We start from the raw sequence: 25,000 nt of genomic DNA on the forward strand, positions 1-25,000 counted from the left end.
AGCCTCTGGGTGAAGACTGGAGGGAAGGAAAACAAAGCAGGTATTGTAGAGAGTGTTTGCTGCTGATTGCCCAGTTGGGATGTAAGCACCAGTGAGTTATTCTATAGGCAATTGGAGAACTCTCTGGACCAGTAGCCCTTGTCATTATGGGAGATTTCAAGTTCCCAGATATCAACTGGAAATATCATACTTCTGTGACAAGTCTTGGAAATTCTTGAGGCTTATAGAGAAAACTGCTTGTCATTCATATTTAGAGAGCCAACTAGGTAAGATGCCCTCCTGGACTGACTATTTGTGAATAGAGCAGGACTCATCAGGGATGTGACAGTAGGCGGCTGTCTTGGCTACAGTGTTCACGAAATGAGGATTTTCACTGTAAAGACAGAAAAGGATGGCAGAGTTGCTTCCCTGGACTTCATGAGAGCAAACTTTATGCTGTTCACAGCGTTCGTTAGCAGTGTGCCAAGGGAACCTGCTTTTAAGGACTTTGGAGTCCACATGTGCTGATCAGTATTTAAGACTCACCTTTCAGAAGCACAGGAGCAGATAGCTTTACCATGCTGTGAGTCAAGCAAGCAGAGCAAAAGGCCAGCTTGTCTGAACAGGGAACTCCTTGTGTGGATCAGGAGGAAAAAGAAACTGTATGACCTCTGGAAGCAAGGTGGACATGTCCTTAATTGGTCAACCTTGAAGTGGTCAGCTCTGAGTACAGAGCTGAGGTTCATTTACACAGGGAGAAGATATGAAAGTCGAAAGCTCAATTAGAGTTGAAACTGTCAAGTGTTGTTTCAAATAACAAAAAGGGCTTTTTTTTCAGATGAGGTCTAAAGAAAATATTGGGCTGATACTTGGTGACTTGGTGAAGGTGGCAAATACTTGATAGTGCTTGGTCAATTTGACTAACAGGAATGAAGAAAAAGCAGATGCATTCTATGCACTTTTTGTCTCATTCTTTAGTAGACCTGCAGCTTCCCAGTCCTCTGAGTTGGAGGACCATAAATGTGAGAACAGTGGCTTTATATTGTGGACACTGAAATTGTAAGAGACCAGCTGTATCAGCTGAATGTTCACAAGTCCATGGGGCCTCATGGATTCATCCAAGTGTTCTGAAGGAGCCAGTGAATATTATGGCAGGACCCCTCTCAATAATCTGTCAAAGATTTTGCAGGTCTAGGGAGGTCCCGCTGATTTGAAGCTTGACAATGTTATTCTAGTCCACAAAAAAAAGGCATGAGGAAAGACCTAGGGAATTACAGACCTGTTAATTTAGCCTCAGTTGCTGGAAAAAATATTGAGATTATTATACTGGGTACTACTGAAAGGCATTTAAAGAATGATACAGTAATAAGGAACAGTCAATATGGGTTCATAAAAGGGAAGTCCCATTAAACTGATTTGATATCCTTCTATAATAATGTGTAGTGGATGAAGAGAAAGCAATGGATACAGTTTTCTCAGGATTTTAGTAGGCTTCTGATACTGTACCTCAGCATCTTTCTGGACAGATTGCTCAGCCATGGAATGAGTGGACTTGTGATGCACTGGGTGAAGAACTGGCCAAAGGCCAGATCTCAAAGGATTGCAGGCTACAGCTGGCTGTTGACTGGTCACCAGTGATGTTCTCTGGGGCTCAGTTTTAGGGCCAGTTCTGTCAGATATATATATATGCGTGTGTGAATATATATATACATATACATATATATATATATACACACACACACACACACATATGCATATATATCAATGATCAGGATGCAGGAGTTGAATGCACCACTGGCAAGTTTGCTGATCATACCAAAGTGGGAGGTGCTTTTAACTCTCTTGAGTAGGCACAAAATATCTTGCAGAGGGATGTAGGTACACCGGAGCATTGGCCAATGATTAGCAGGAGGAAATGTAACAATTCAAAATGCTGGATTCTGATCCCTCTGGGATGGTGTAATGCCAGGCACAAGTATGGATGAGGAGAGGAGTGGCTGAAGAGCAGCCCTGCAGAGAGGGATCTGGGGGATGCTGGTGGACAGCAGGCTCAGTGTGAGACACCAGAGGGCAAACCCTGTTCTTGGGTGCATCAAACAGAGTATCACCAGTCACCCAAAATTATCCTGCTGTGTTCAGAGTTGGTGTGGCCTCCCCTGGAGCACTCTGTGCAGTTCTGGGCCCCACCATGGAAGGAGGACGTGAAAGTCCTTGAACACATCCAGAGGAGGATAACAAATCTTGGTGAAAGGACTGCAAGGAATGTCCTACGAGGAGCAGCTGAGGACACTGTGCTTTTCTAGTTTGGAGAGAAGGAGGCTGAGGGGTGACCTCATTGCTCTCTGCAGCTTCCTGAGGAGGGGAAACAGAAAGGGAAGCACTGAGCTCTTCTCCCTGGTGTCCACTGACACAATGCAAGGGAGTGGTCCTGTGGGAATGCCCCACAGGAGATTCAGATTGGACATTAGGAAGCATTTCTTTACAGAGAGGATGGTCAAACTCTGGAACAGGCTTCCTAGAAAAGTGGTTGGTGCCCCACACCTGTCAGTGTTTAAGAGGCATTTGGACATGTCCTTAATTGGTCAACCTTGAAGTGGTCAGGCAGTTGGATTAGATACTTGTTGCAGGTCACTTTCAATATAAATATTCTATTCTACTCCATTCCATTTTGTCCTATTCTATTCTTTTCTGCTGTGATCTTCTCTGCCTTTACAGTTGCACCATGAGGCCGTTCATTCAGATCTGTTTTTTCATGACATAAAATCGAACTTTTTTTCCTAGCAAGGAAGGGTGGGGACTGATGCATTTTCTGTCTTCTTAGAGACTGTTTCTCTAGTCCAGAGCAGGCATACAGTGGTAGCACAACATGAAGAAGTTTGAACTAGTTGATTTCTCATTTACCTCTTGGATGAGGTAGCTGCCAGGTGTCTCAGCCCAACATCTTCTGCAATCCCTAACTCCATTAACCAGCTCAACATAACAAATGAGGGATCATTCTCCAGCTATCCCTAAATTTTTTAGTTTACTGGTGTGTTTTTTCTGTAAGTTGATACTAGCTCACTGACGTGATAGGCAGTATTAATAAAGCCTCAGTCACAGAGCTGGAAAGAATGCTTTTTACACATAGGACTAAGAGCTGCCTGGATCCTTCTTTGTTTGAGCAAGCAGCCAGAAAGTTTGAGGAAATAATGAGAAAAAGGAGATGTACTTGTCAATACAATTTCATGATTGAGTGTAGATGTTGGTGAGAAATGAGACATCTTGCTGCTTTTTGCCAAAAGCTTTAGAATCACAGTGCAGTGTTTCCATGTTTTGCTGCACAATTTCCTAATGATAATGTGTTCATAAACAGCAAAGCAATATAGCTCAGCAATGCACTGTCAAGACAGAATAGTAATGATTATGGGGCTTCTTCGGAATAAGATAACCTTGAAACCCAGTAATTAGGTAACAATGTGTGCCTTAGTTTAACTCTGTGTCTTGGTTTAATTCAGTGTCATTTTTAAGTGCAAAAACTGTCCCCATGTTTGTGTTCCAAAAATCAATATTTACTGTTTGTTAGATAGAATTTTGAAACAGAAAAGCTGTAGTGGAGGCCTGTGAACTTCTCAGGATCTTTGCTGAGTATAACACACCCTGCCTGAACCTGCAATTTGTGGGTATTGGTTCCTACTTTGTACAGCCATTCTGCATATGGACATGCATACAGCATATGGTGAGACTTTTAAGAAAACTTTTTGTTCAAGTAAACAACTACAAGTCCCATCAGCCCAGCTCTGCCCTGTCTGCAATAAAGATCTGTTGCTACAGGCCTTGGCATTAGTTCAGGAGACGTTTCCAGTCAGGATTCATTTTTGACATAGATGAATGAGGACTTTGGTGAGACAACTCAAAAAGAGATTGCCCTATATAATTTGGCTGAGCATTAGGCTTTGAGAAATGAATGATTACATTTAGAATTGCCTTTCACATGAATAGCTGGAGAAGATCTGTCCAGCTGTCTATATGAGAGATTTATTTTCTGGGGTAAAAGTGGAGTGAACTACTTTCTCCATTCAGAGAAAGCTTTGGGTTGAGTAGTCACCTTCTTTTGAAGGAGAAGAATATTCCTGATGATAAAAAGAGTACATAGAAATGAGAGTGCATTTTGGAAATTGAATAGTATCTTCTTCTCCAGAGATCCATAACCACTACCAAAAGGGTACCAATTTAAAAACAAGTTTTTGAGGGGAAAAGGTTACTTTTATCAGAGAAGATACTACTGCAGATGCACATGCTGAGCTGACTTTACAAAGCAGTTAAGTAGTTTTACATTGTAAAACTTTTAAGATGCGCATACAAATAAAATTTCTCTGACAGGTACATGGAAATTCTGCTAATCCTTTGTGTCAGAAATGTATTTTTGGAGTGTGTAAGGCTAGAATAAGCTTTTTTTAAGGCAATATAATGAAGTTAGAAAATCTAGGAATTTATAAAATATGTGGTTTATTCTTCTATGCCTTCACTCCATAGAAATGTAGGAAATTATGGGCTTCTTCTTAAATCCTTGTGTGTTGTTCTTTGTGTATTTTCAGGATTCCTCTTTGATTGGAACAGCCACAGTGGCTGGTCCCAGGACAAGTGCAATAATTGGAGATCAGGGAACACCACCGAAGGTCCAGCTCCCCCTCAATATGTAAGCAGCTCTCAGTCACTGTGTACTCTTTGTTTCCAACTGTGTGTGTGTGTGTGTGTGTGTGTGTGTGTGCTTGAAACCTGAATGCCCAAATCTCAGCTCAGGTGCATTCTGAGAAGAGAGAGATTGCAATTTCAAATGTGAGGCAGCCTCTGCTGAAATTAAAAAAGTAATAGAGAAGGGCAAGACTTCCCCCTTTCTGTGTGAGCCCTTTTAGACTTTCTTTATTGTAACTGTATAGATCACTGTGAAGCAAACTGAGTACCTCTGAGCTAGAGAAAATCTTTCATTTAAAGCTCTTAAAAAGGTGTAGTCCTATGCAATCAAACACCTGATTTAATCACAATTAACCAGAAAAAATGGCTCAGTTCCACTTTTTTGGTGCCATCAACAATGAATGAACAAGGCAATGAATTAACTTCACATCTTTGGCATGCGGTCTTGCTGAATAGTGCGTAGAGTAACAGAAGGTTCACAGAACAAAAAGAGTAGATTTCATATATAGCAAGTCTCTTCTAGCCTGGTTGGTTTATCTGATACTTGTCTAATTAACTACTGAATCCTCTCCTCTCAACACATATACCTCATAAAAGCAGGACAACTATACACACACAAACACATATGCGTATCCACATTTTTGGGTTTTATGATATGGCTAAAACAAGGTCTGAATTCACAAAATCCTGAAAATAATAGATCTTCTTTAAGAACAATGGGCGTGTTTAATCAGAACCAAACAAATTTCTTCTTAGATCTACTTGAGATAGATCTATAAAGATCTACTTGAGATCTTTATACCTGAGAGATGCCACACATCCCTGAGTGCCCCATGGAGAGGTCTCACCATTGCCCTGTGCTCACCCTGCACAGCCTGTGTGGCACATAGTGGGACATGTGTTTATTGCAAGATTTGCCCTGACTAGGAAGTGACAACTGGCATCATTTGAAGTACCTGGTTGCTGAATCAGGACATTTTCCAGCTCTCAGGCAATGCCCCTGACTCCATGCCTCAGCAAGCCTCCCCTGCTCCCTCCCATGCTTCTCCTGTCATCTCCCTTGTGAAGCAGCCTTGTAATCCGGTCTGTCATTCTGCATTTGCGAGCCAAGTTCCAGTCAAAGAAGATGCATTATTTGAAAGCTGTAGCAGTAGTGGGGAGGTGCAACTCTAGACAAAACCCTGGGGCTTCTGCGCTGTAAGCAGAGTCACAGGCAGCTACCCAAGGCCAAGAACACTTCACACTTCAACCTTTTTTCAGGGAATTTCTAATAAACATTTTGGGTTCTTCTAGGTCCCACTTCCAAGCCTTAGCCTCACTGTTTCACATAGCCCAGAATAATCTGATACTACATTTTGCAAGATTTCAGATTGTTGTTTTAACACTTTTTTCTAGGCTGTACAGAGTTAGCTGGTGAAGTTTCACACCTAAAATCTAGAGAGCAGTGAAATGTGTCCAAATCCAAAGACTTTGCCTTAAGGCAAAATCATCCTCAGCAAATGGGACCACTAGACCTGATTTCCTGCCAGAGGAAAAACCCAGAAACAAATTCTGGGGAGGGAAGCTGCTGGCAATCAGATTGTTTTCAGCCATGGATGAGAGCAGGCATCTCCCCCAGCTCTCCCACAGCCCCCTCCCTGCCAGGAGTGGAGTTTATGCCTGCCCACAGGCTGGGCCTGCCCCTGGGTTTGGAGAACCCTGTGCCTCTGCAACTAAAGAGGAGACCCCCAGGGATGGGCATCCTCACTACCCCCCTGCACAGGAGATGGGATTGCTGGTGCACAAAGAAAGTACTGATCACTTGTGTTGTGCCAGGGTCACCCTACATGGTTGTCACACAGAAGCTTTCATCACTTTAGCCATACAGATGTTGGTCTTTCTGGTGTGGCATCTGTGCTGGGCTGTTGTACATCTTCTTTTAGTCTCTGCAAGGATTTCAATACTCTATCCAGAGGATGTTTAGGCTCACTGTGATATTGGATATTCAGACTTAGTGGTAGCTGACTTGGGGGAATTTGCTGGGTGAAGCTAGTAGGAGAGAACAAAAAGAAACTAATAGGAGATCTGAAGATAGCTGCAAGGCACAACAGCCTATGATCCACTTAGGGTAATTTTCCTTGCACCTGCTTCCAGAATCTCCACCTGTAAGTTAAATTATTACATGTAGCCCGTGGGGAGAAAAGGCTAAGTGAATCTATCTAAAATGCTCTATCCCTGACCCCCTGCTTTACCCATAGCTTCTGAATCTGAACCCTGTGTAAGCAGCAATTTCAAGAGGGACAGTTAAAGCCACACTCTCTGCTCCCTTGAGTGAGTGCAGTCTGGCACTTTCTGTTATGTCCTTGCAGTGCTGAAGGATTAGCACTGAAGCATGCAACCTTATTTCTTGTCAGGGTGACGCATTTTAATGTCCTTCAGATCATATGCAGCCTCATGTTTTCCGTCAGGTGAACAGCTACAGACCTGCTCAAGACCACCCGATTATATAGGCTAAAAAAAGGATGTGCAGGGTGGTTTCTCCCCTCTGTTGGCTAATGAAATATAGTTTCTGATTAGCTCTTTGTACCCCATGCATGTGGTAAACAGAGCCAGGCACATCAGCCTAAGATTCCCCAAGGAGCTGTTACCAAATAGTTCATATTCTGCTCATTACTGCTGTTTATTTACTACCTTCAGAATAAATATAAGGAAATCTATGGTACAATAAAGAAGTAGAATCAAGAAAAATAACAGGATTTATTCCTCAATTATATTTCCTGGAGAGCAGAAGTAAAAAGTCATGTATCATTTTTATTGGCTGAAAATCTACAATTACAACTGCCATAGTTTTGGTTTTTTCTCCGGTTCACTGCTATAAGGTGGGCAGCAACCCTCTTCTCACCCACCCCTGAGTCTAAGAGCATTCTGCTGCAACTTTTCAGTGCAAATGCACTTTCTCTGTTTTCCCATTTCTCTTAGTCTATGTTCACTGCCTGTAAATCACAAATAAATAAAAAAAACTCGGGAAGGCACAACCTTGATCAAGAATTACCAGAAATCCTTTTTTGTATCTGGAGAAAAGCAATAATACAAAGAAAATCTGGTATTTACAAAGAAAGTGTTGTTCTGTGTGTGCACTCTTGCTATTCTATCCCGGCTTTCCATTATTTCCCAAAGTGCAAGCAATCATTCTTAATTTTCAACAAGAATCTCTCTAAACAGAGAGAGTCTCTGTAGGGATTTTAAGCTGTAGTCATTTCGCAACACTAGACACATCGCTGAAGTAGTAACAGAAGAACAAAAGAGAGATAAATAGAAAGACTCTAAACAAAGGGAATAAATAAAAGCTGTAATTAAATAAATAAAAAGTTCTACATATTGGATCCTGTATTAAAGATTTATTAGCATACTTGCAAAACATCTAAAACCAAATTCTACCACTTCACTTACTTAAATAAAAAACCCTCTGCAGAATGTGGCCCTTTCTCACTTTTTGTTTTACCAACATAGTACAAGAATTACCATACTAGATCAGAACAGTTTGGTGTGTTGTTTCTAAACTTGGCCAGCATAAATAGCATTGAGAAAGATGCAAGAAAACCTTTGAAATAGCCTACCAATTTTGAAATAGCCTACCTATTTGTTTTCTTCCTAAACTCCACAACAGAGGTGCATCCCACCTGAAGCAAATGAATGTCTATTTCTTCCAGATGTCAGGATTTGCAAAGCCCTCTTACTCCAGCCCTTGTTACTCTGGCTGTCACTGTAATTGTCATGTTTTTCTGAAACTGTTGCTACGTCCTTAACTTGGGTGCTGCTTTGTGGCACTGTTTTGGTTTGGCTAAGCCCTGGATGAGAAGCACGTCTCATCAACTTCTAAATTACCTTTTACTCTGATTAGTTACTTCCTTATTGTCTTAGAATCCAGTCTCTGCCCTTCCCTGTTTGTGAAGCAGCCTGTAATGATGTCCCTTTTCAACAACGACTTCTGAGCAGCGCTCTCTGCTCTGTGGGGCTGGAGCTGGGGCAGGACAGGTGGTGGCTGATGTCACCTGTGTGCTCTCTCTCTGTGTGACCTCTCCCCACAGCTACCTGGCCCTGTATGCCTACAAGCCTCAGAAGAACGACGAGCTGGAGCTGCGCAAAGGGGAGATGTACCGCGTCATTGAGAAGTGCCAGGACGGCTGGTTCAAGGGCACCTCTCTGAGGAGTGGCATGTCCGGGGTCTTCCCAGGCAACTACGTGACACCCGTGTCAAGGTGAGGACCACTGGCCTCTACTGGGGCATTCTGGATGGCACTGAAAACAATGGAGCTATGCTTTTAAATCACATTCTCCTTCCAGAAATTCTCTGCACTGTGGACTTCAGTAATGAGACTTGCTGGTTGTAGCATTTGAGTGATCCATGTACTCAGGAGATTGCACCAGTTGTATTAGATGATGTATTTATAACCTCTGATATGCTCAGGTTTTACTACTGTAAAGAATCTGTTGGCCAATGGTTTTATTGTTATAAAACTACTGGACACGTAACAAAATTAAAACGCTTGTGTTTTGCTTTTCAGTAGCTCTTCATCTCCATTTTGTTCTTCTTAAAGCAGAGATCTGGGATAGTTTGGATCTGGGCTAATGTTTGAACAGTTAAAATTCTAAAGTGATAGGAGAGTTAAGTAAATTGTCTGATTTTACCCACCCCCAGGTAAAATCAGACAATTTACTTAACTCTCCTACCACTCATCAGTTACAGCAGATGAGAAAAGGAAAAAAGGCATTTTTGAGGGAGGAATGCCATTTGTCAGAGTTCAGTATTGGACAATACCATATCAAAGCTGAGAAGCTGAGAAGAAAGTCCATCTCTGTTTGCCCTACATGTTCATTGCAGGTAAATGCTGGCATATGTATGCCCATATCTCCATTAGAGCAACTGTGGATTAGCAAACTGAACTCATTCCTTCTCATGTGCTCTCAGTCTCTCCTCCCACATGCACACAGTCTCCACCATCTTTGACTCCTCTCCAGAAAAGGGCACCTCACAACTCAGACACTGTTGATCTGGAAAAATTATCCAGCTTTGTTGCATCTAAAGTTTATGTCAAGTCTGCTGCATGTGTCCTGAGTAACACCAAAAGTTAAGAACAGATCAGAAGGCAATAACTAAGCCTGCTGACAATCCTAATATTGCATTTCAGTAAGGAAACCCCAAATATTAATTCACTGGTTTTCCACTGCTCATCAACCTAAAGGTATTTACCTTATTTTATAGAGTCCCTTGGCTGCCTTTTCTTCTTGCCTCTTCAGCTCTTAATTAGTGAGGAGGTTTGTGCTGAAGGGTCGGTTATCTGAATCAGCAAGACTTTATTAAATGCAGCATGTCACAGCTAGAACAAGACAGAGAAGTGCTAAAGGGCAAAAGTGTTTTCCACAAAACCTGAAAGCAGCATTATGATTATATTTATGATCCTGTGGGCTAATTAAATTCCTGTATAAATCACCCTCAGTGAGAACAGCAATAAAAATTTGATATCAACAAAATCTCCTATTTCCACTACATTCAACATACATTGTTCCCCTTTGACAGAAAAGCAAAGAGGATTAGATTCATACATGTTTTTCTGCCACACCCTACAAAACCCAAGGAAAAGAAGTTGTGAATTTAGTAACACTGAACTAGATTTATATGCTGCCAAAACACACGTGTGAGTGGAGCATTATGGAAAAAGAACAAAACTCTTTAGATGGATCGACAGGCCCAGGGCAGCAGAGATTATTTGCCACACCCAACATCAACCCATCTCTGTTGGATTCACAGATAGTTTCTGTACTTGTTGGTGTGCATGTTTGCCTGAACACAGCTCTCAGTGGACTGTTAGATGTGCTTTTCTGGCAAACTGAATCTAGTGCAGATGGCCAAGCCAGCTCCAGCTGAACCTTCCTGCCACCCTGCCAGCTCTTCACAGCAGATGACAGACAGTCAAGATTTCCATCTGGTGGGATTCCCAGCTTTTCCCAACCTGGGGACTTATAAAAAAAATTGAAGAAAATAAAAAATCAGATTTATTTAGCAAAATGTAGTCCAGACAAACCTTGTACCATGAGATGAGTCAAGTCAGTGATACCACAGTGATGTCTTTCCATACATCTGTAGGAGGAGGGAGGATTGGGCAGGAGGCATAGTTATTTTTTGCCCTTTTGGACCATATCCTCCAGCCTGTGATTTGGTCTTTTTCCATCAGAATTCCACTCTTTAGGCTTTCCACTCTTTTCTTAGGGTTATTTCTTCTGTCACCCACGTCCTCTGAACCAGACTGTTCAACATACTCCTTTCTCCTTTTCTCCTCTCTGTCTTCCCATGCCGTCTTGGGGACCCAGAGTTTCTCCCAGTTCTATACTCCATAGATGACTATTAATGCTTTTTCTGTTATTCTCTCCTCTCTTGCTAAACCCTTGCACTGCCTCATTTCCACTTCCTCCATTTTACTTTGTTCTGCCTCATATCTCTGTGCTGTCCTTTCCTGCAAGAGGACCTTGGCGCAAGAAGCAGCCCAGGAGAAGAAAACAGCACAAAATGATCCATCTGTTTCATGGCATCTACAGCTGGGGAAGGCATTCATTCAGGAACTTGAGTGAGAAAGAGGGTCAGCAGCACCTGAGAAAGAGGTGCTCAGCAGCAGCTGAGTTTGTCCACTGATGTCCTTCTGTCTTCCTAAGTGTCCTTCTGTCCTAGTCAGAGTTTTTTGCTCAATGGTAAGAGGATCCAGACATGCTTTAATTGAACTCAGTTCATAGGAGAAAAAGCCTTGTCCCTCCCTTCTGAAGGGACTTGGCCACTCAGGTGAAATTATGCCTGCAGTTTAAAGTGAGGAGTGAGAGAGGTGTCAACAACTCTTTGGACTTCTTTTTCATTCAGGTCAGCTGCATTCCTGTCCCTGTTGCATTCTCTTAGCAAGTCTAAGCTAGGGCTGGTTAAATCAATAAGGTGAGTGTTCAGCCAAGGCCAGTCAAGTCTGCAGCTTCTCAGTCCCCTTCCATAGCCACACACAGATTGTGTTATCCATCTTTGTTTCTCCCTGTAGGGCTGTATGCAGGTTTGGTCCAAAGAAAAGATCTCTGAGTCTGTTTTAATTATCACTCCATGTGAAATAGCCTCTGGCACACAAAATGACATCTGGGAGATACCCATTTCCTCTGAATTAAGATTTGTGATTTTACTAGAAACTATTCAGACAGAAATATAGGGTAATAAAAGACATGATGAGAAAAATTATATTTTCTATTTTTACCCTGCACTTTTTCCTGTAGAATAAAGGGGTGAAAATATCCCCCAGCTTGCTTATAAATGGGTCCTATAAAGATAAGTATATATCCATGTGGGAACCCAGGACATCCCTCTGGCTGTCCAGGACGGCCAAGACCCCTGCCAGGGGGCTCAGAAGCCCTGGCATGGAGTCCAAAACACCTGTGGTTTTGATTATGACCCGTGGAGGAAATTACCAAGCTTATATGAAGACCAGCAAGCCACAACAGTTTAAGTAGAATGATAGTGAAGTTATCACAGGGTGGAAAAGTGGTTTTTGGGGTTTCTAGAATGGGGGTTCAGGAGGCAAGATGGAGGGATCTGGGTGTGTCCAGCCTTTCTTCTTCTTCTTCTTGGCCTCCATCTTCTGCTGTGATGTTGGCACTTCTAAACTGGTTTAGAGTAGAAGCTCACTGTCTAACATAGGTGATAGATATTGGAAAGTAATTGTAAATATTGTACACGTAGTTTTTAGTATAAAGACATAACACCACCCTGGGGGCAGGTGGTGTGCCTGGAACTGTCCTGCTGGATGGACCTCAGCAGGGCAGGAGAAAATTTTTTATAGATAAGATGCAATAAACAACCTTGAGACCAAGAACTGAAGAGCTCTGATTCATTCTTCAAGTGTTCAGGCTGGCAAGTGACTTTTAACATTTCTCGGGGTCACGGCAACCACCAAAAGATCCCGAGATATCAATACCTCAGTTTACTTTAACAACTGATAGGGTATTATGTTAAACCCCCTAAGTAACTGGGGGTACTTATCAGCACTGTGGTGGAGTACTGGGGTCTCTGCAGCATGCTTACACTGTGCACTTGTCTGTCTCCATGCAGGGTGCCAGTGGGAGCTGGGCAGGCCAGGAACAGCGGAGCTGTAGGAGCTCCAACCACAAAAGTAGCCCCAGGAGCCATCCACCCCATTGTGGGGGGTCACAGCAACGCCAGCATGGCTGCCAGGCCGGTTGTTCCCATCACCGCGCCCCCGACGCACGGGCAGCTGCCGGCGGCCTCTCCGCAGCTCAGCACCTGCCTGCGGTACTCGGCCCAGCCGGCGGGCAGCCAGCCCCGCAGCGCCATGCAGATGGGTAAGTGCTCACCCTGCCTCCTGCCTGGCACCACTGCTGGGGTACCCCTCCAGTGCCACCCCCCAGAATGTGCCCGTCCCCACCGCTTTCCTCCTCGCTTTAGCCCAGGCAGGGTGGAGTTGGTGCATTGGTGATAGAGTATGTTTGCTTTGCTTGTAATATTTATGGGTTTCTATTGATCTCTGGGAACCACGTTGTGTTTATCAGATTGTTCTGTTGCTACAGCTGAAATAGATTGTAGTGTTTACAAATATTTATACAATTTATCTGAGTGAATGCAAGCACTCTGTATACCAAGGAGAATAACAGTTCTGAGTCCAGTCAGCTTGCTGATAAAAAATACTGCCCTTATAGCAGTGCAAGTAATACATGCCTTGAAATTAAGAAGCATTTCATTGGGCTTCAGGGATGAAAGGTATTTATTAGGCAGAATGGGACCCTGTGTTAGTGGTAAAGCAAAAGATCTGAAATCTGCTGCCACCTTTTTGAAGTGAGAATAAGAGCTTCTTGCACCAGGGGGCCTCTGTTCTTTCTAGGTTCCCTTTCTGATGTACAGCACAATTTTCTAGAGTACAATTTATTCCCCTTTCCCTGATGTTAAACAGCTTCTGATGTTGAATGAAGTAAAAGCAAATCCTGTGGTGGAACTTTATGCAGCAAAATTTAAAACATTTTGTTTCTGATATTTTATAGGGATGTGAGCCATTGTATTTACAAAGATCAGTAACAACTGTGACTGCTCAAAACTGAGGTCTTAGATACAAAACAGAGCAAACACAAATGAGAAATACCCTGCAGAGTGAGTCATGAATTCATACCTTTTGAAGCCAGAAGGCATGATGATGGCCATCTAATCTCACCTCCTCCACAGTCCAGACCAAAGGGAAGAAAATGTAATCAAATACTTGAGAATCTCAGTCTCGAACAGTGGAGACTCCTCTGCTCAACAAACAGTGCAGGGCTGTGTGACAAGCATCCATGTCACACTGGGAATAATCCATTTATCCTCTTTTTCTCTGCTGTAGAAAATGCTGAAGAATTTTCCTCTCAAGTCACACCCTTCCAAAAGGTCTCTGGCTCCCACAGCACAAAGGCAAAAATGTCCCCTTTTGGGTGCAGTGCTCAGCAAGTGTTCAGGTGCTCCTGGTGCCCCCTGTGCCCACGTCACCAGGCAGATGACTCCCCTGAAACCAAGGTGACAGATTGCTCTGCCCCACAGGCCTGGCATGCCCCACACCTTCTTTCCACACCTCCAGCAGCTTCCCTGATTTAAGATTGCTTCTCTAGGTCACTGACATCTCTGAAATGCCAAAGCATTGGCAGGCAGGGTGATCCAGGGACCACAGAGCTGTTCCAAAACCTCCCAAGCAGAGAGTTTTCCAACCTTTCCAGAAGGTTTCCAACCTTTCCAGAAGGTTCACGAGATTGTTGTTTTAATTAAAAAAATCTTTGCCAGGATAAATAAAGGAAGTTTTCATGATTATCAGTAATTATCTCCATAATAGCTGTCCTCACCAGCATGCTGTGGACCAGAGCCCGTGCAGGACAGGTCAAGGCATTGACTTTTGGAAAAGCTTTTCAAGAGTGGCAAGCTGGCACAGTATTCAAATCACGTTTCTGTTGGCTTGCAATATACATGAGTAACAAATCAATTTTCTACAAGGCCACTAATGTAGGAACACACCCAAACGAAATATGAGTGGTGTAGAACAAAAATAGCCTTCAGTGAGCATTGCTAATTAATAGCATGTTTGATGCAGCACAGTCCAGATCCAGAGATTCCAGAGCAAAGGCATACATTGTAACAGTAAGCAGATGAAACTACAGAATAAAATGTGAGAACTCTGCTCAGAGTTGATTTTTCACAGGCCATTTCTTTTACTGTTTTTTATGTTTTATGTTTCCTTTGTGTCTGGAAACACCAAGTCTTACATGAAAGAGGTGATGTACCTAATATTATTATCAAATCAGTGTTCTGCATCCAGGTACATGCAGAGAAATTCCATTAATGTGCTTTCTCTCTAAATTTAGGAAAGTCATTGCTCCCTACAAACAGTAGTTCAAAACCTAGATCCTACAAGTTTAACCATCCCAAAAAAAAATAGATTTCTCATAGGAAAATTGCTCATCACTCAGGTTCCAAATGGGAAAATCAGGAGGGAATCATTTCCAGATAACTAGTGAATACCTTGCCTGGCTTTCTGGAAGTGAATTGTACTTTCAGAGCATGTTCTTAGTAGTCCTGGGAGGGGATGATGATAACTTATAGTAAAAATAGTATTGAAGGCATCTGTAATAACAACTTTTAGGGCTTTCCTCATTCTACATGGTAAAGTGATGTCAAGTTACAGACTAGCTAAAAACAGTGTAGCTGATTTGCTATAAACATTAGTAAAAAAAGACGTTATAGAGGAGCTTCTGTAGGGGAGAATCATATAAACTTTGGAGGTGCTAATCTGATGATGACTGGCCCATCATGTTTAGTATCACATCAGATAATAGGGCAGAAGGCTGGGAGATGAAATCCCCTCCTGGCAGGAGTGCTCAGCTGTGTAGTGAGCATGATTAATGGCACTATCAATCTAATCCCTGCAATGGGTGCCACTGATAACCATAGGAATAGAAACTAGTGGTTTGAGTTGTTCTAGCATTGTTGTTTAGTTACAGATTGAGTGAACTCCAACTGCATAAAAGTTTGTCCTCCAGATGAATTTGTCAGAAAATGACAGGTCAAAGTCAGTCAGAAATTTTCCAGTAAAATGCCACTTGGTCAAAGAAAAGCTGATTTGCTGGACTCAAAGATTTTTTTTGTCAGGAATGAATATAGTTCAACCAATACCAACCATGAAGCTGTACTGGCTCATGTAAAGGGAACTGATGGCTTTCCAGAACTGTTCTCCACATAAGAGAACAGTGCAATGATTACATTCCATGTTTTCACATCCCAGGTGAATAACCTGACCAAAATAGAGTCTATTATGGGGTGAGTGAGGATGTTGTGCTCTGAAAAATGTTCAGAAGTTCAAATTTTGCACTGAGGCAGAACTAAACAAGATTATGAAACCTTGAAATCATTTATGCAATGGGCACTTTCCAGCCAGTCCTATTATTGAATCATTTATGTGAGGGAACATCTGAGTATGGACTCGGCTTTTAGGCTGCACATACTTGAAGTGCAGCTGTATTTAGGTAACACCTAAGCAATCAACCAAGCTGGGAGTCATAGACAACATCATTATGGAAACGGACCCAGAGCTTTGTCACATTTTTTGCATCGTGAAGCATACAACACACTCTGGAATCCCTGGGGAGCTGACCTCATCAGTGTGTCACAGTCACCCTTAAATGGGCGAGCTCTAATTCCTGGTTCCCACTGCTTGCAGGCAGGATTTGCTTAGCAGGAGCAGCCAGACTAAAAGGCACTGCATAGTCCCTTAGGGACTTTGCTGGCAGAGAGGAGGCTGAGCTCAGAAATCCTCCGGTGAATTTCTGCTTAATTTATCCTCTGCAGCATAGTGATGTGATGTTGATCATTTGTTGGGGCTGAAACAAGACACCTCCTTTTGTAATTGCTGTCTGCAGGGTCAGCGTGGATAATCTGGGCTAACCCCTTAGGTCCCGTGCTGCATTGCTCCAGATCTGATCACCTTAGAAGGAGGGCCTGGGGGTGCAGAAAACAGCTCAGCTGGAACGACATAATGTATTTTTAAAAGGCAGCAAGTTAGGTATTTATTTCCAGGCACGGGAAGGGATAGTGATTGTCATTCCCCAGTGGCATCACTGGGGCAAACAAGCCAATTTTGGTGATTTCGGGCAGGGCTTTGCAGCCAGGAGAGGAATTAGCCAAAAACACTTGCAAGGTGATACATCCTCGGCAAAGGCTCAGAGCTTATATCCCCATCGGGCCCTTGGCACCTTCACAGACAGAATCACAGAACATTCTGAGTTGGAAGGGACCCACAAGGATCATCGACACCAGCCCTTCAAGCGAATGGTCCCTAAGGGGATCAAACCCACGGTGTTGTTGCCACCGTGCTCTGCCCAAGTGAGCCAGGGCCGTGAAGGGCCCATCGGGGCAGTGCGAGAGCAATGTAACCGTGCTCTCTGCTCCTCCCGCAGCGCACCCGGCAGTGCCGGCCCCGGAGCGACCCACGGCCACGGTGTCGCCTCTGCGGACGCCCAGCTCGCCCTCCCGCCTGCCCGCCGCGGCCATTCGGCCTCACCCCGCCGTGTCCCCGCAGCACGGCCACCAGCCGCCCGCCCCGGGGGCCCGGCCCCTCATCCCGCTCACCTCCGCCGCCGCCGCCATCACCCCGCCCAACGTCAGCGCCGCGCACCTCAACGGGGACGTGGGCAGCGGAACCCTGGGCGGCCCCGCCGCGCCCGGGCCTGCCGGCAAAGCCGAGGAGAGGAAGAACGAGAAGGTAAGGGCCGCCGGGCCTCTGTGTGCCTCTGTGTGCCTCGTGCTGCTGCCGCGGTGCCCTCCCACAGGGCTGTTGAGGAGGCACCCTGTGAAAGCTGGGTTCCATCGCCAGACAGCTTGGGCATCGTCATCTCACACTATTTGCGCACTTCATCTTTCCTCCCACCACCATACTCAACACTGCCCTCGTGTTACCTGCTCAGGGATGGGAAACAAGGCTGGATGAGCTGAATTTGTATGTTTCTGCCAATGATCAGCCCCGAAATCTGCAAATTTGCAGTGGTGCAGAGAGGTGTAGCGGGGTCTTGGCTGTCAGAGCCGTATGGCCATGTCAGAATCCGTCTGCCTCCCTACGTCAGAGGCCGATGGTGGCACCAGCCACACAGCAGGTGCCTCAGGCACAGTAAAACATTGGCTCCTGAGTCGTAGGAGCTGTTTTGCTCTTCCAGAAACATCTCAATTTCTTCAAGAAACTCTGATAGCAGTGGCACAGCCAAAGGAGAAGAGGGCAATGGAATACTGCTCGATGGGATGTAGGTACAGTGTACTGTAGGGTTAATCTCTGGGGAGCCAGCAGTGGGACCGATAGCTGGGTACGTGTGCTCCCTGGTACACCTTGCTAAGGAAAGCCAGCTTTAAGGAGGAGAGCTGCTATAAGCACCCAGCCTTTTAGGTTCTTGGCAAATATTTTGCTTTTCCCAAATGTTTACATTGTGTCAGCAGTTCCCATACATCAATGCTGAAGATTATCTCTGTACTGGCTAGCAGAGCAAGATCCTGGTTTGTATCTGAGTAGGAGGAAGAGATGTGGGGGCCTGCTTTTCCTTTGAACCTGAAAAAAATCCTTTCCATATGTTCCCTGAGCTTTTCCATGGTGACAGACACATATGGAGTAAACAATTTCTTTGTACATGGTAACACTGAGGTGGCCGGTCTCTGAGGTGGCCTCTGGGCCACAGATAACCCCTAGTTGCACAAAATGAGGAGTATGAGTTTTCAAATGCTTTCCTTAATCCTGTCTTGAATTTTCTCTGAATGCATTTTGTTGAAAGAAGAAGGGTGTGGAAATTCTGCCCTGGATGAGACATTTAGGTATGTGCTTACAAAGAACCGCTCTCTGACGTGCGTCAAGGTCTGCATGCGGTGGAAACAGAACCACACCTGCTACTTCTGCAAGTCCAAGGAAGGGAACAGCATTTGGCAGGAGGTGGTAGAGCTGCACATTGCCTCAGAGCATCGTGTACTGGCTTATTTATTACTTCCTAAAACACATTAAGTGATAGGTCCATATATTTTAATTCATGTGATACTGCACACGGAAAGTCTGTAGACAAAATTATATCGAGCACAGTCCTGAAATACTGGTTAACCTTTCCCAAGTTATTACAGCCTAAAGTTACTGAATTGGGATGCAGAGAAGTAAAGTTAAGAGGTTTTTGATCTCCATGCATGAAGGGGAGAAGGAAATAATATACAACATCAATGCAATGGTGTTGCCAAAGACCAGTTCACTATCTGGGAAGTATCAGAGAAAAGTAACCGTAAAAATTGTCATTTCTGACTCATTTGGGCAATACATAACTGCCCCAGCTGAACAACATTTTCCTGAATCTTGTCCATGTTATAGTTCACTTTCATTTTAGAAAAATCTGAATTAGCAATTCCTTTCTTTTTAGAAATAGTGTCTGATGTTCGGCCAGATAAGTTGACTTACTCTTTGCTAAGCCCAAATATTTCTTTGAAGAAATTGAGAGCTTGGATAATGCCAGAAGGAAAGCCATATAACTATTCAGTAAGGCATCTGTGAGTCAGAACTGGAATCATATCTGTAACAGGGCTTGATATTTTCAGAGTGAGGGCTGTTTGGGCAGGTTTTTGGTAAATAGGAAAGTGTCATAACACTCAGAGGGAATATCAGTGGAGAAAGGCAGTATCTGTTATCAGTACACATAATACGAAAAAAATCAGAAAATATCAAGGAGGAAAAACAGGAGAGACATAGCTAGCAAGCTGCCAGATAAGCAAAGATCATAAGCAATTTTTTTGAGTTCAGTTTCATTATATTAATCAGTCAGATATTTTGAGATGAAAGGAGCAGAGGGGAAGTTAGTAAGAGGAGAGGTAATAAGGTCTTCAGCTCTATTGAACACAGGATGGAAGAAATGCACAGGTAATTATCTCCTGAGAAACTGAGATTAGCAATTCATGTGTGATGTAAATTGTAATGTGTCATTAAATTAGCATTGCTGTTAGAATCAACAATTTCTGGTGTCCTATGAAGTTGTTAACTTTAATCCTGGTTTAGTCTTTCCAGTGTCTTTTGTAGGATACCACTGAGGAAAAAGGCTGAATGATCAGAGAATAACTGGTTTAGGAGACATTTTGTTGTTATTAACCATGGTTTTCTTTCATGCAGGAATTGTCAGTGTGAGTTCACTATGGTACAGAGGTCACATAGTTCATAAGAAGAAGTAGTTTGCATTCAGGGATGGACATGATGAGGATCCATTGTTTTTCATGGTTCTTTTGAGGGCTGTGGAGATAAATTGCATTTTTTGCATTTATCACTCTACTATGGTGAAATATATTGGTCCTTGGGGAATTTTCTTCAGATTATAACTTTAGTAATGTTGATTGTCTGCTTGAAGGCTGGGTTGGGAGATAGTGGGGGAAAGTGTTTTAAGATATGGTCTTCTAAAAACTTATGTTTTATGATTTCCCATGTTGATTCCACTCAGGATACTAAATGTGACACCAAGGGGCAGGTTCTGCAGTGAGTCCATGTATGCTGTTTGTGTTGTTTGTTCCAAGATGGAATCAACTTCACCTCGGGATACAGTGCAGTCATCACTGCTAATGCTTTCCTCTGTGCAAATGTTTATATGCCAGTGTATCACAGGTTGGTGTGCAACAGTCACATATAGGCAAATCCCACGATTTCTCTAAAATCAAGGACTCCAATTCCAACTTTTACTCATTTCCTTGTGGCTTAAAGGCAACAGGCAGAAATAATCCTAAGGATTATGGTTTTCAGATCAGCATGAATGATTTTCTTGCTCATTTTCTATTAATATAGCAAATAAATCCTTAGGTCTATTTTTTGACATCTCTAGTTCTCTGCTTCAGCTTATTTCTTGAAGATCTTGATCCAAATTTCCAAAGCTGCAGGTGAACCTTGGTACTTACATTCATTTAGGTACCCTAATAATAGTGTCTTACTGTCATGTTCCTGCTGACTTAAGCAGGAGGTGAAATTCTGCCTCCATGCCAGTCTTCACTTGTTGGTGTGCATCTAATCCTGGAATATCCCATCTGCAGCTGGGCTTGGGCTCCACATCTCAGCTCCTTGACCAGCCTCCTGTCTCCTTAAGGAACAGTTTTGAGCATGGTCTCCTTTACCAGCTGCTGATAGTAGCTGATGAAAAACTGTGCCATAGACAGTGCTGAAGTCCACTGTGCAACAGAGTACTTGGAAAGTACTCTGGCAGCCAAGCAGACTGAGAAGTAGAGCACTTGAAAATCAGAGAAGTTTCAGTGCTGTACGGGCACAGGAGGAGGCAGCAGGAAAGGCGGCTCCCGCAGGGCAGCACAGACACTGCAGGAATGACAAGTGGCCGGAGTAAAGGTGAGGGAGCACGGCAGAAGTTAGAGGTAACAGTGGTCAGGGCAGCAAAGGAGAGAGAAGAGCAGTGGCAGCTGCTGGGAGATAGAGCAGGGAGCACCAGAGAAGCAGTACCAGGTGAAGGGTGCTGTGCAAAGCCCAGAGGAAAGGGTCTTGGAACAAGGAAGTTGAAATACAGGGCGAAATGTGTCTAAAGAAGGCAGTGGAAGAGAGGAGAGTGTGAAGGAGATTCTTTCTTCTTTTGCTCAAATGCTTCCCACTTGAAGCATTTTTTTTTTCTTTTTCCTTTGCCCAGAAATAAAATGTTAATTTTTCCCCAGGATTACTCTATGCCAGGTTAGGGATGGGAGCATCCCTGAGATATCACAGGGTCAGGAGAGAGGCAAAACAAAGAGCAAATGGACAACATCCATTTCCTTTAGGGGTGTGGAGTGATAGCAGGGGTCCTTCGAGTTCTTTATCATTTGTTACTAATATCTGCATGTGTAGCTGTCTGAAAGTAAAAAAATTCAGTCCCACTTCCCAAATCTTCTGAATATCTGAAAGAAAGACAATGAGATCTCAGCTGTGGAACTGGAGCAAAACTGTATGGTTTGGGGGCTTTTAAAATAGGGATCCTGCTTTTTTGGGCAGGAATACTACCCAGTTCAACTGGTAGATTACAGCTAAGAGCTTGTAATTATGATATGACTACTGCTTTGACCTTGCTCAATTTTTGCTATAATAGTTTCTGCTGTACATAATCTGGGTTGATGCTTAATACTACTGATAAAACCACTTGTTTGAATGAATTAATGCATTTCTCATTAAATGAGCTCCTCATTATGTTAATCAAATCAAGCAAATCATGCTGGGTGGTTTGACCACTGTAATTAAACTTTCTTTAAAATCCAGTCATTTGGCTTTTGATGAGGATTTTGATTAAACTCTTCCAAAATGTCTGGCCCAAGAGCTGACAGGGAGGAAAATAAGAGCTTGTGCTATCGAGCAAGTCATTAATTCGTCACTGTGTTACAGCAATTCCTTACTGTTTTACCTAGCCAGAGTATATTGAAATATTTGAAAATTGGCAATGTAAAATTAAACATTTCTTACAAGTATGCTGAGAGAACAAGTCTGTTTGCAGCTTCAAATTTAGGAACTGGGTCCCTGGAATACATAGTGGATCTAGATAACAAGTCGCAGCAAATGGGAAAATACACTAGGCCGCTGTTTCCTGATGTTAAGATAAGAAGAGATACATCTTCAGAAAATGGCTTTGAACACACACCAACAGTTTTGCATGTGAAGACTAAATCAGTAAACATCTGTCTGTTTTCACCAGTGTCACTCACTTTCTCAAGTATCGGTCCTGCTCAAAATAAATGCATTCCTCAAATGATACAGTATGTTTGGCATGATGCTGGTGTGAGAACTACATTGCAAAACAGAACAAGCCAAGGCCTATTTTCTGGCCCTGCAAATGTCCCTGCCTGACTTGTATCCTTGCTTCTAAGCTTTTTTTCTGCCCAAAATAGGATGGCTACATCCAGACTGCTCACCAAGAACAGTCCTGGTAAGTGGTGTGGCACAAACTACACTCCTGTGTTGTCCTGGGAGAGTGTTAGTTCACAGAATCATAAAATATCCTGAGTTGGAAGGGACCCACAAGGATCATCAAGTTCAGCTCCTGGCCCTGCACAGGACAGCCCCAAGATGCACACCACATGCTCGGGAGCATTGTCCAAATGCTTCTTGAACTCTGTCATGCTGGTTATGTGACTGCTTCCCTGGGGAGCCTGTTCCAGTGCCCAGCCACTCTCTGAGTGAAGAAACTTTTCCTGATGTCCAAGCTATACCTCTCCTGGCACAACTTCAGCCTATTGCCTCAGGTTCTGTCACTGGGCACCAGAGAGAAGAAATTAGTACCTGCCCCTGCACTGCTCCTCATGAGGAGGTTGTAAATTGCTGTGAGGTCTCCTCATTTTCCAGGATGAAATAAGTTACCTCTGAAGCTCCTCACATGACTTCCTCTCAAGGCTCTCTACCATCCTCATGGTATTCTCTCTAAAAGCTTTATATGTTTCTCTAATAGCTTTATATGTTTCTATATTGTGGGCCCAAAACTGCACACAGGACTTCAGGTGAGGCTGCACCAGTGCAGAGTAGAGCAGGAAGCTGATGTAAGCCAACCCACAAAGGTTAATGGATGCAGACGTAGCTTTGTTGCTAAATCCTGACCTTGTCTTTTATGCCAGAATAGACATGACCAGAGAGACTTCCCTCTCCACCACTCCCCATTGCTGTCAGTGCCTTTTTCATCCTTCTCCTAAATTGCAGCCCAGTGCCCAGTCCTACCTGGCAGCATCCCTCAGGGCAGGCCTCCTGCATGCACCCTTAGTTGCCCACTCTGGCTTTGGAGACTAGATGAAAGGGCCTTTAGAAATTTGGCTTCATAAACTCTTGAGATGCTCTTTGACCTTAGTTCACATTAGCTGTCCAATTAAGCTATCAGATGGTCACCTGAAACTGCCTGAAGAACCAGATCCTACACTGTTAGGCACTTTCAGTTTTTACTTACTCTTAGTCTCTGCATTGCAACTTCTGCTCATATTGGCTTGTCCCTGACTGAAAGGGATTTGTTATCATTTCATATCCCCAAAGACATTTTAATTCCTTATCCAGAAAATGAAAGATCAGTCTCAAAAGTGAAGTGTTGAGGACTTGCAAGGACTTTGTAGATATAAAATGATGTGACAAAAATAGCGGTCACCTGTGACAAGTAGAGGAAACTAAGGACAAAGTTGATGCAAGCCGGTTTTCCAGATACCAAGTCTATAAGGCTGACCCCAAGTTTCTGGAAAAGGAATGTAGTCTTCTTGGCAAGTATGAAATTATTTAACATTTTTCAATTTGAGAAAAATATTTCCCTTATGTTCAACTAAGAAAGCCCACTAAGTTGTACAGGTGTGAAATGTAATGATAACAACTGAGTGATGAAATGAAAGCAGTGCAAGACATAGCAATAAAAAAATTGCACAAGATCAGAAGAGCCTGACTTGAATTCTTGGAATAAGTGTAGGATGCATTAAAAGGGAGCAACATTGGAATAGCAATCTAAAGGTTTGCATCAAAAAACAAAAACTTCTGTGACACTATTTTTCCTGAGTACTCTGTAAGACATCTGAGTTGATCCAAGAGCCACCAACACCAGCATTTCACAGATCATTTTCAGAATCAGCTATGAATTTTCAGTGTAACATGTTCCAGTTTGTTTCTTGGTAAGGATGCTTTAGTCTATGTTTTTAGGAATGTTTTAGTTCAGTTCTTTCAAAATTTGTGCACAGAATACATACTGTTAATGCATTTCCTCTCAATAAAGGCAAGGGGACTGTCTTCATCACAAATGAGCCACTGCTTCCCATGCTCCAGAAAGTGAATCTTGGCTCAGTGACCAGCAAGTGATTCACCAGAAACTTGGCCAGGGAGCAGAAACCTCTTTTTCTGGTCATGTGAACTCAGGCCACAAAGTTGTGTTTTAGGGCAGAAAATTCATGCTTAAAATCTCTCCAGCACCTTCTCCTTCATCATTAGAGCTCAATTTGAAAGGACAAAAACCTGGCAACTCAGTGATGAATATTTTAAAGCTGGCAAATTACCCAGCCAAAAGCATGAGCCCCAGCTGTCAAAACATAGAAAACTTAAGCTTTACAATAAAACAGATTTCTGTTATTTCTGACTGGCTAGGATTCTTTTGCTTAGATCAAGGGCAATAAGTCATTGATCAAAATTTCTTTTTCTTCTTCACATTTTTGATGTTAGGAAATGCTTTCAAACTCCCCACAGATATTTCAAGCGCTGACTTTGCTGCCAAGCAGTCTCCGAAAGCTATTCCTTTTTTCTCTCCTCTCCCCCCGCCTCTGCTTATCTGCCTCACAGTGCTGTCACAGGATTTCTCAAGTGTC

The 25,000-nt window shown here is 43.2% G+C and overlaps 1 protein-coding gene across 2 annotated transcripts in view; it reads left to right on the forward strand.

Annotated features, from left to right (window-relative positions):
• The window catches only part of SH3RF3 (SH3 domain containing ring finger 3), a 250,803-nt gene that overhangs the window by 198,224 nt on the left and 27,579 nt on the right, over positions 1-25,000 (forward strand). For both annotated transcript variants that reach the window (XM_074535902.1, XM_074535903.1), the window contains exons 5-8: positions 4,554-4,654; positions 8,718-8,888; positions 12,761-13,011; positions 17,131-17,435. In XM_074535902.1, the coding sequence (XP_074392003.1) occupies positions 4,554-4,654; positions 8,718-8,888; positions 12,761-13,011; positions 17,131-17,435 (828 nt within the window). The remainder of the gene's footprint in view (positions 1-4,553; positions 4,655-8,717; positions 8,889-12,760; positions 13,012-17,130; positions 17,436-25,000) is intronic.

This window comes from Zonotrichia albicollis, chromosome 2, assembly GCF_047830755.1.
Source record: "Zonotrichia albicollis isolate bZonAlb1 chromosome 2, bZonAlb1.hap1, whole genome shotgun sequence".
Taxonomy (NCBI): domain Eukaryota; kingdom Metazoa; phylum Chordata; class Aves; order Passeriformes; family Passerellidae; genus Zonotrichia; species Zonotrichia albicollis.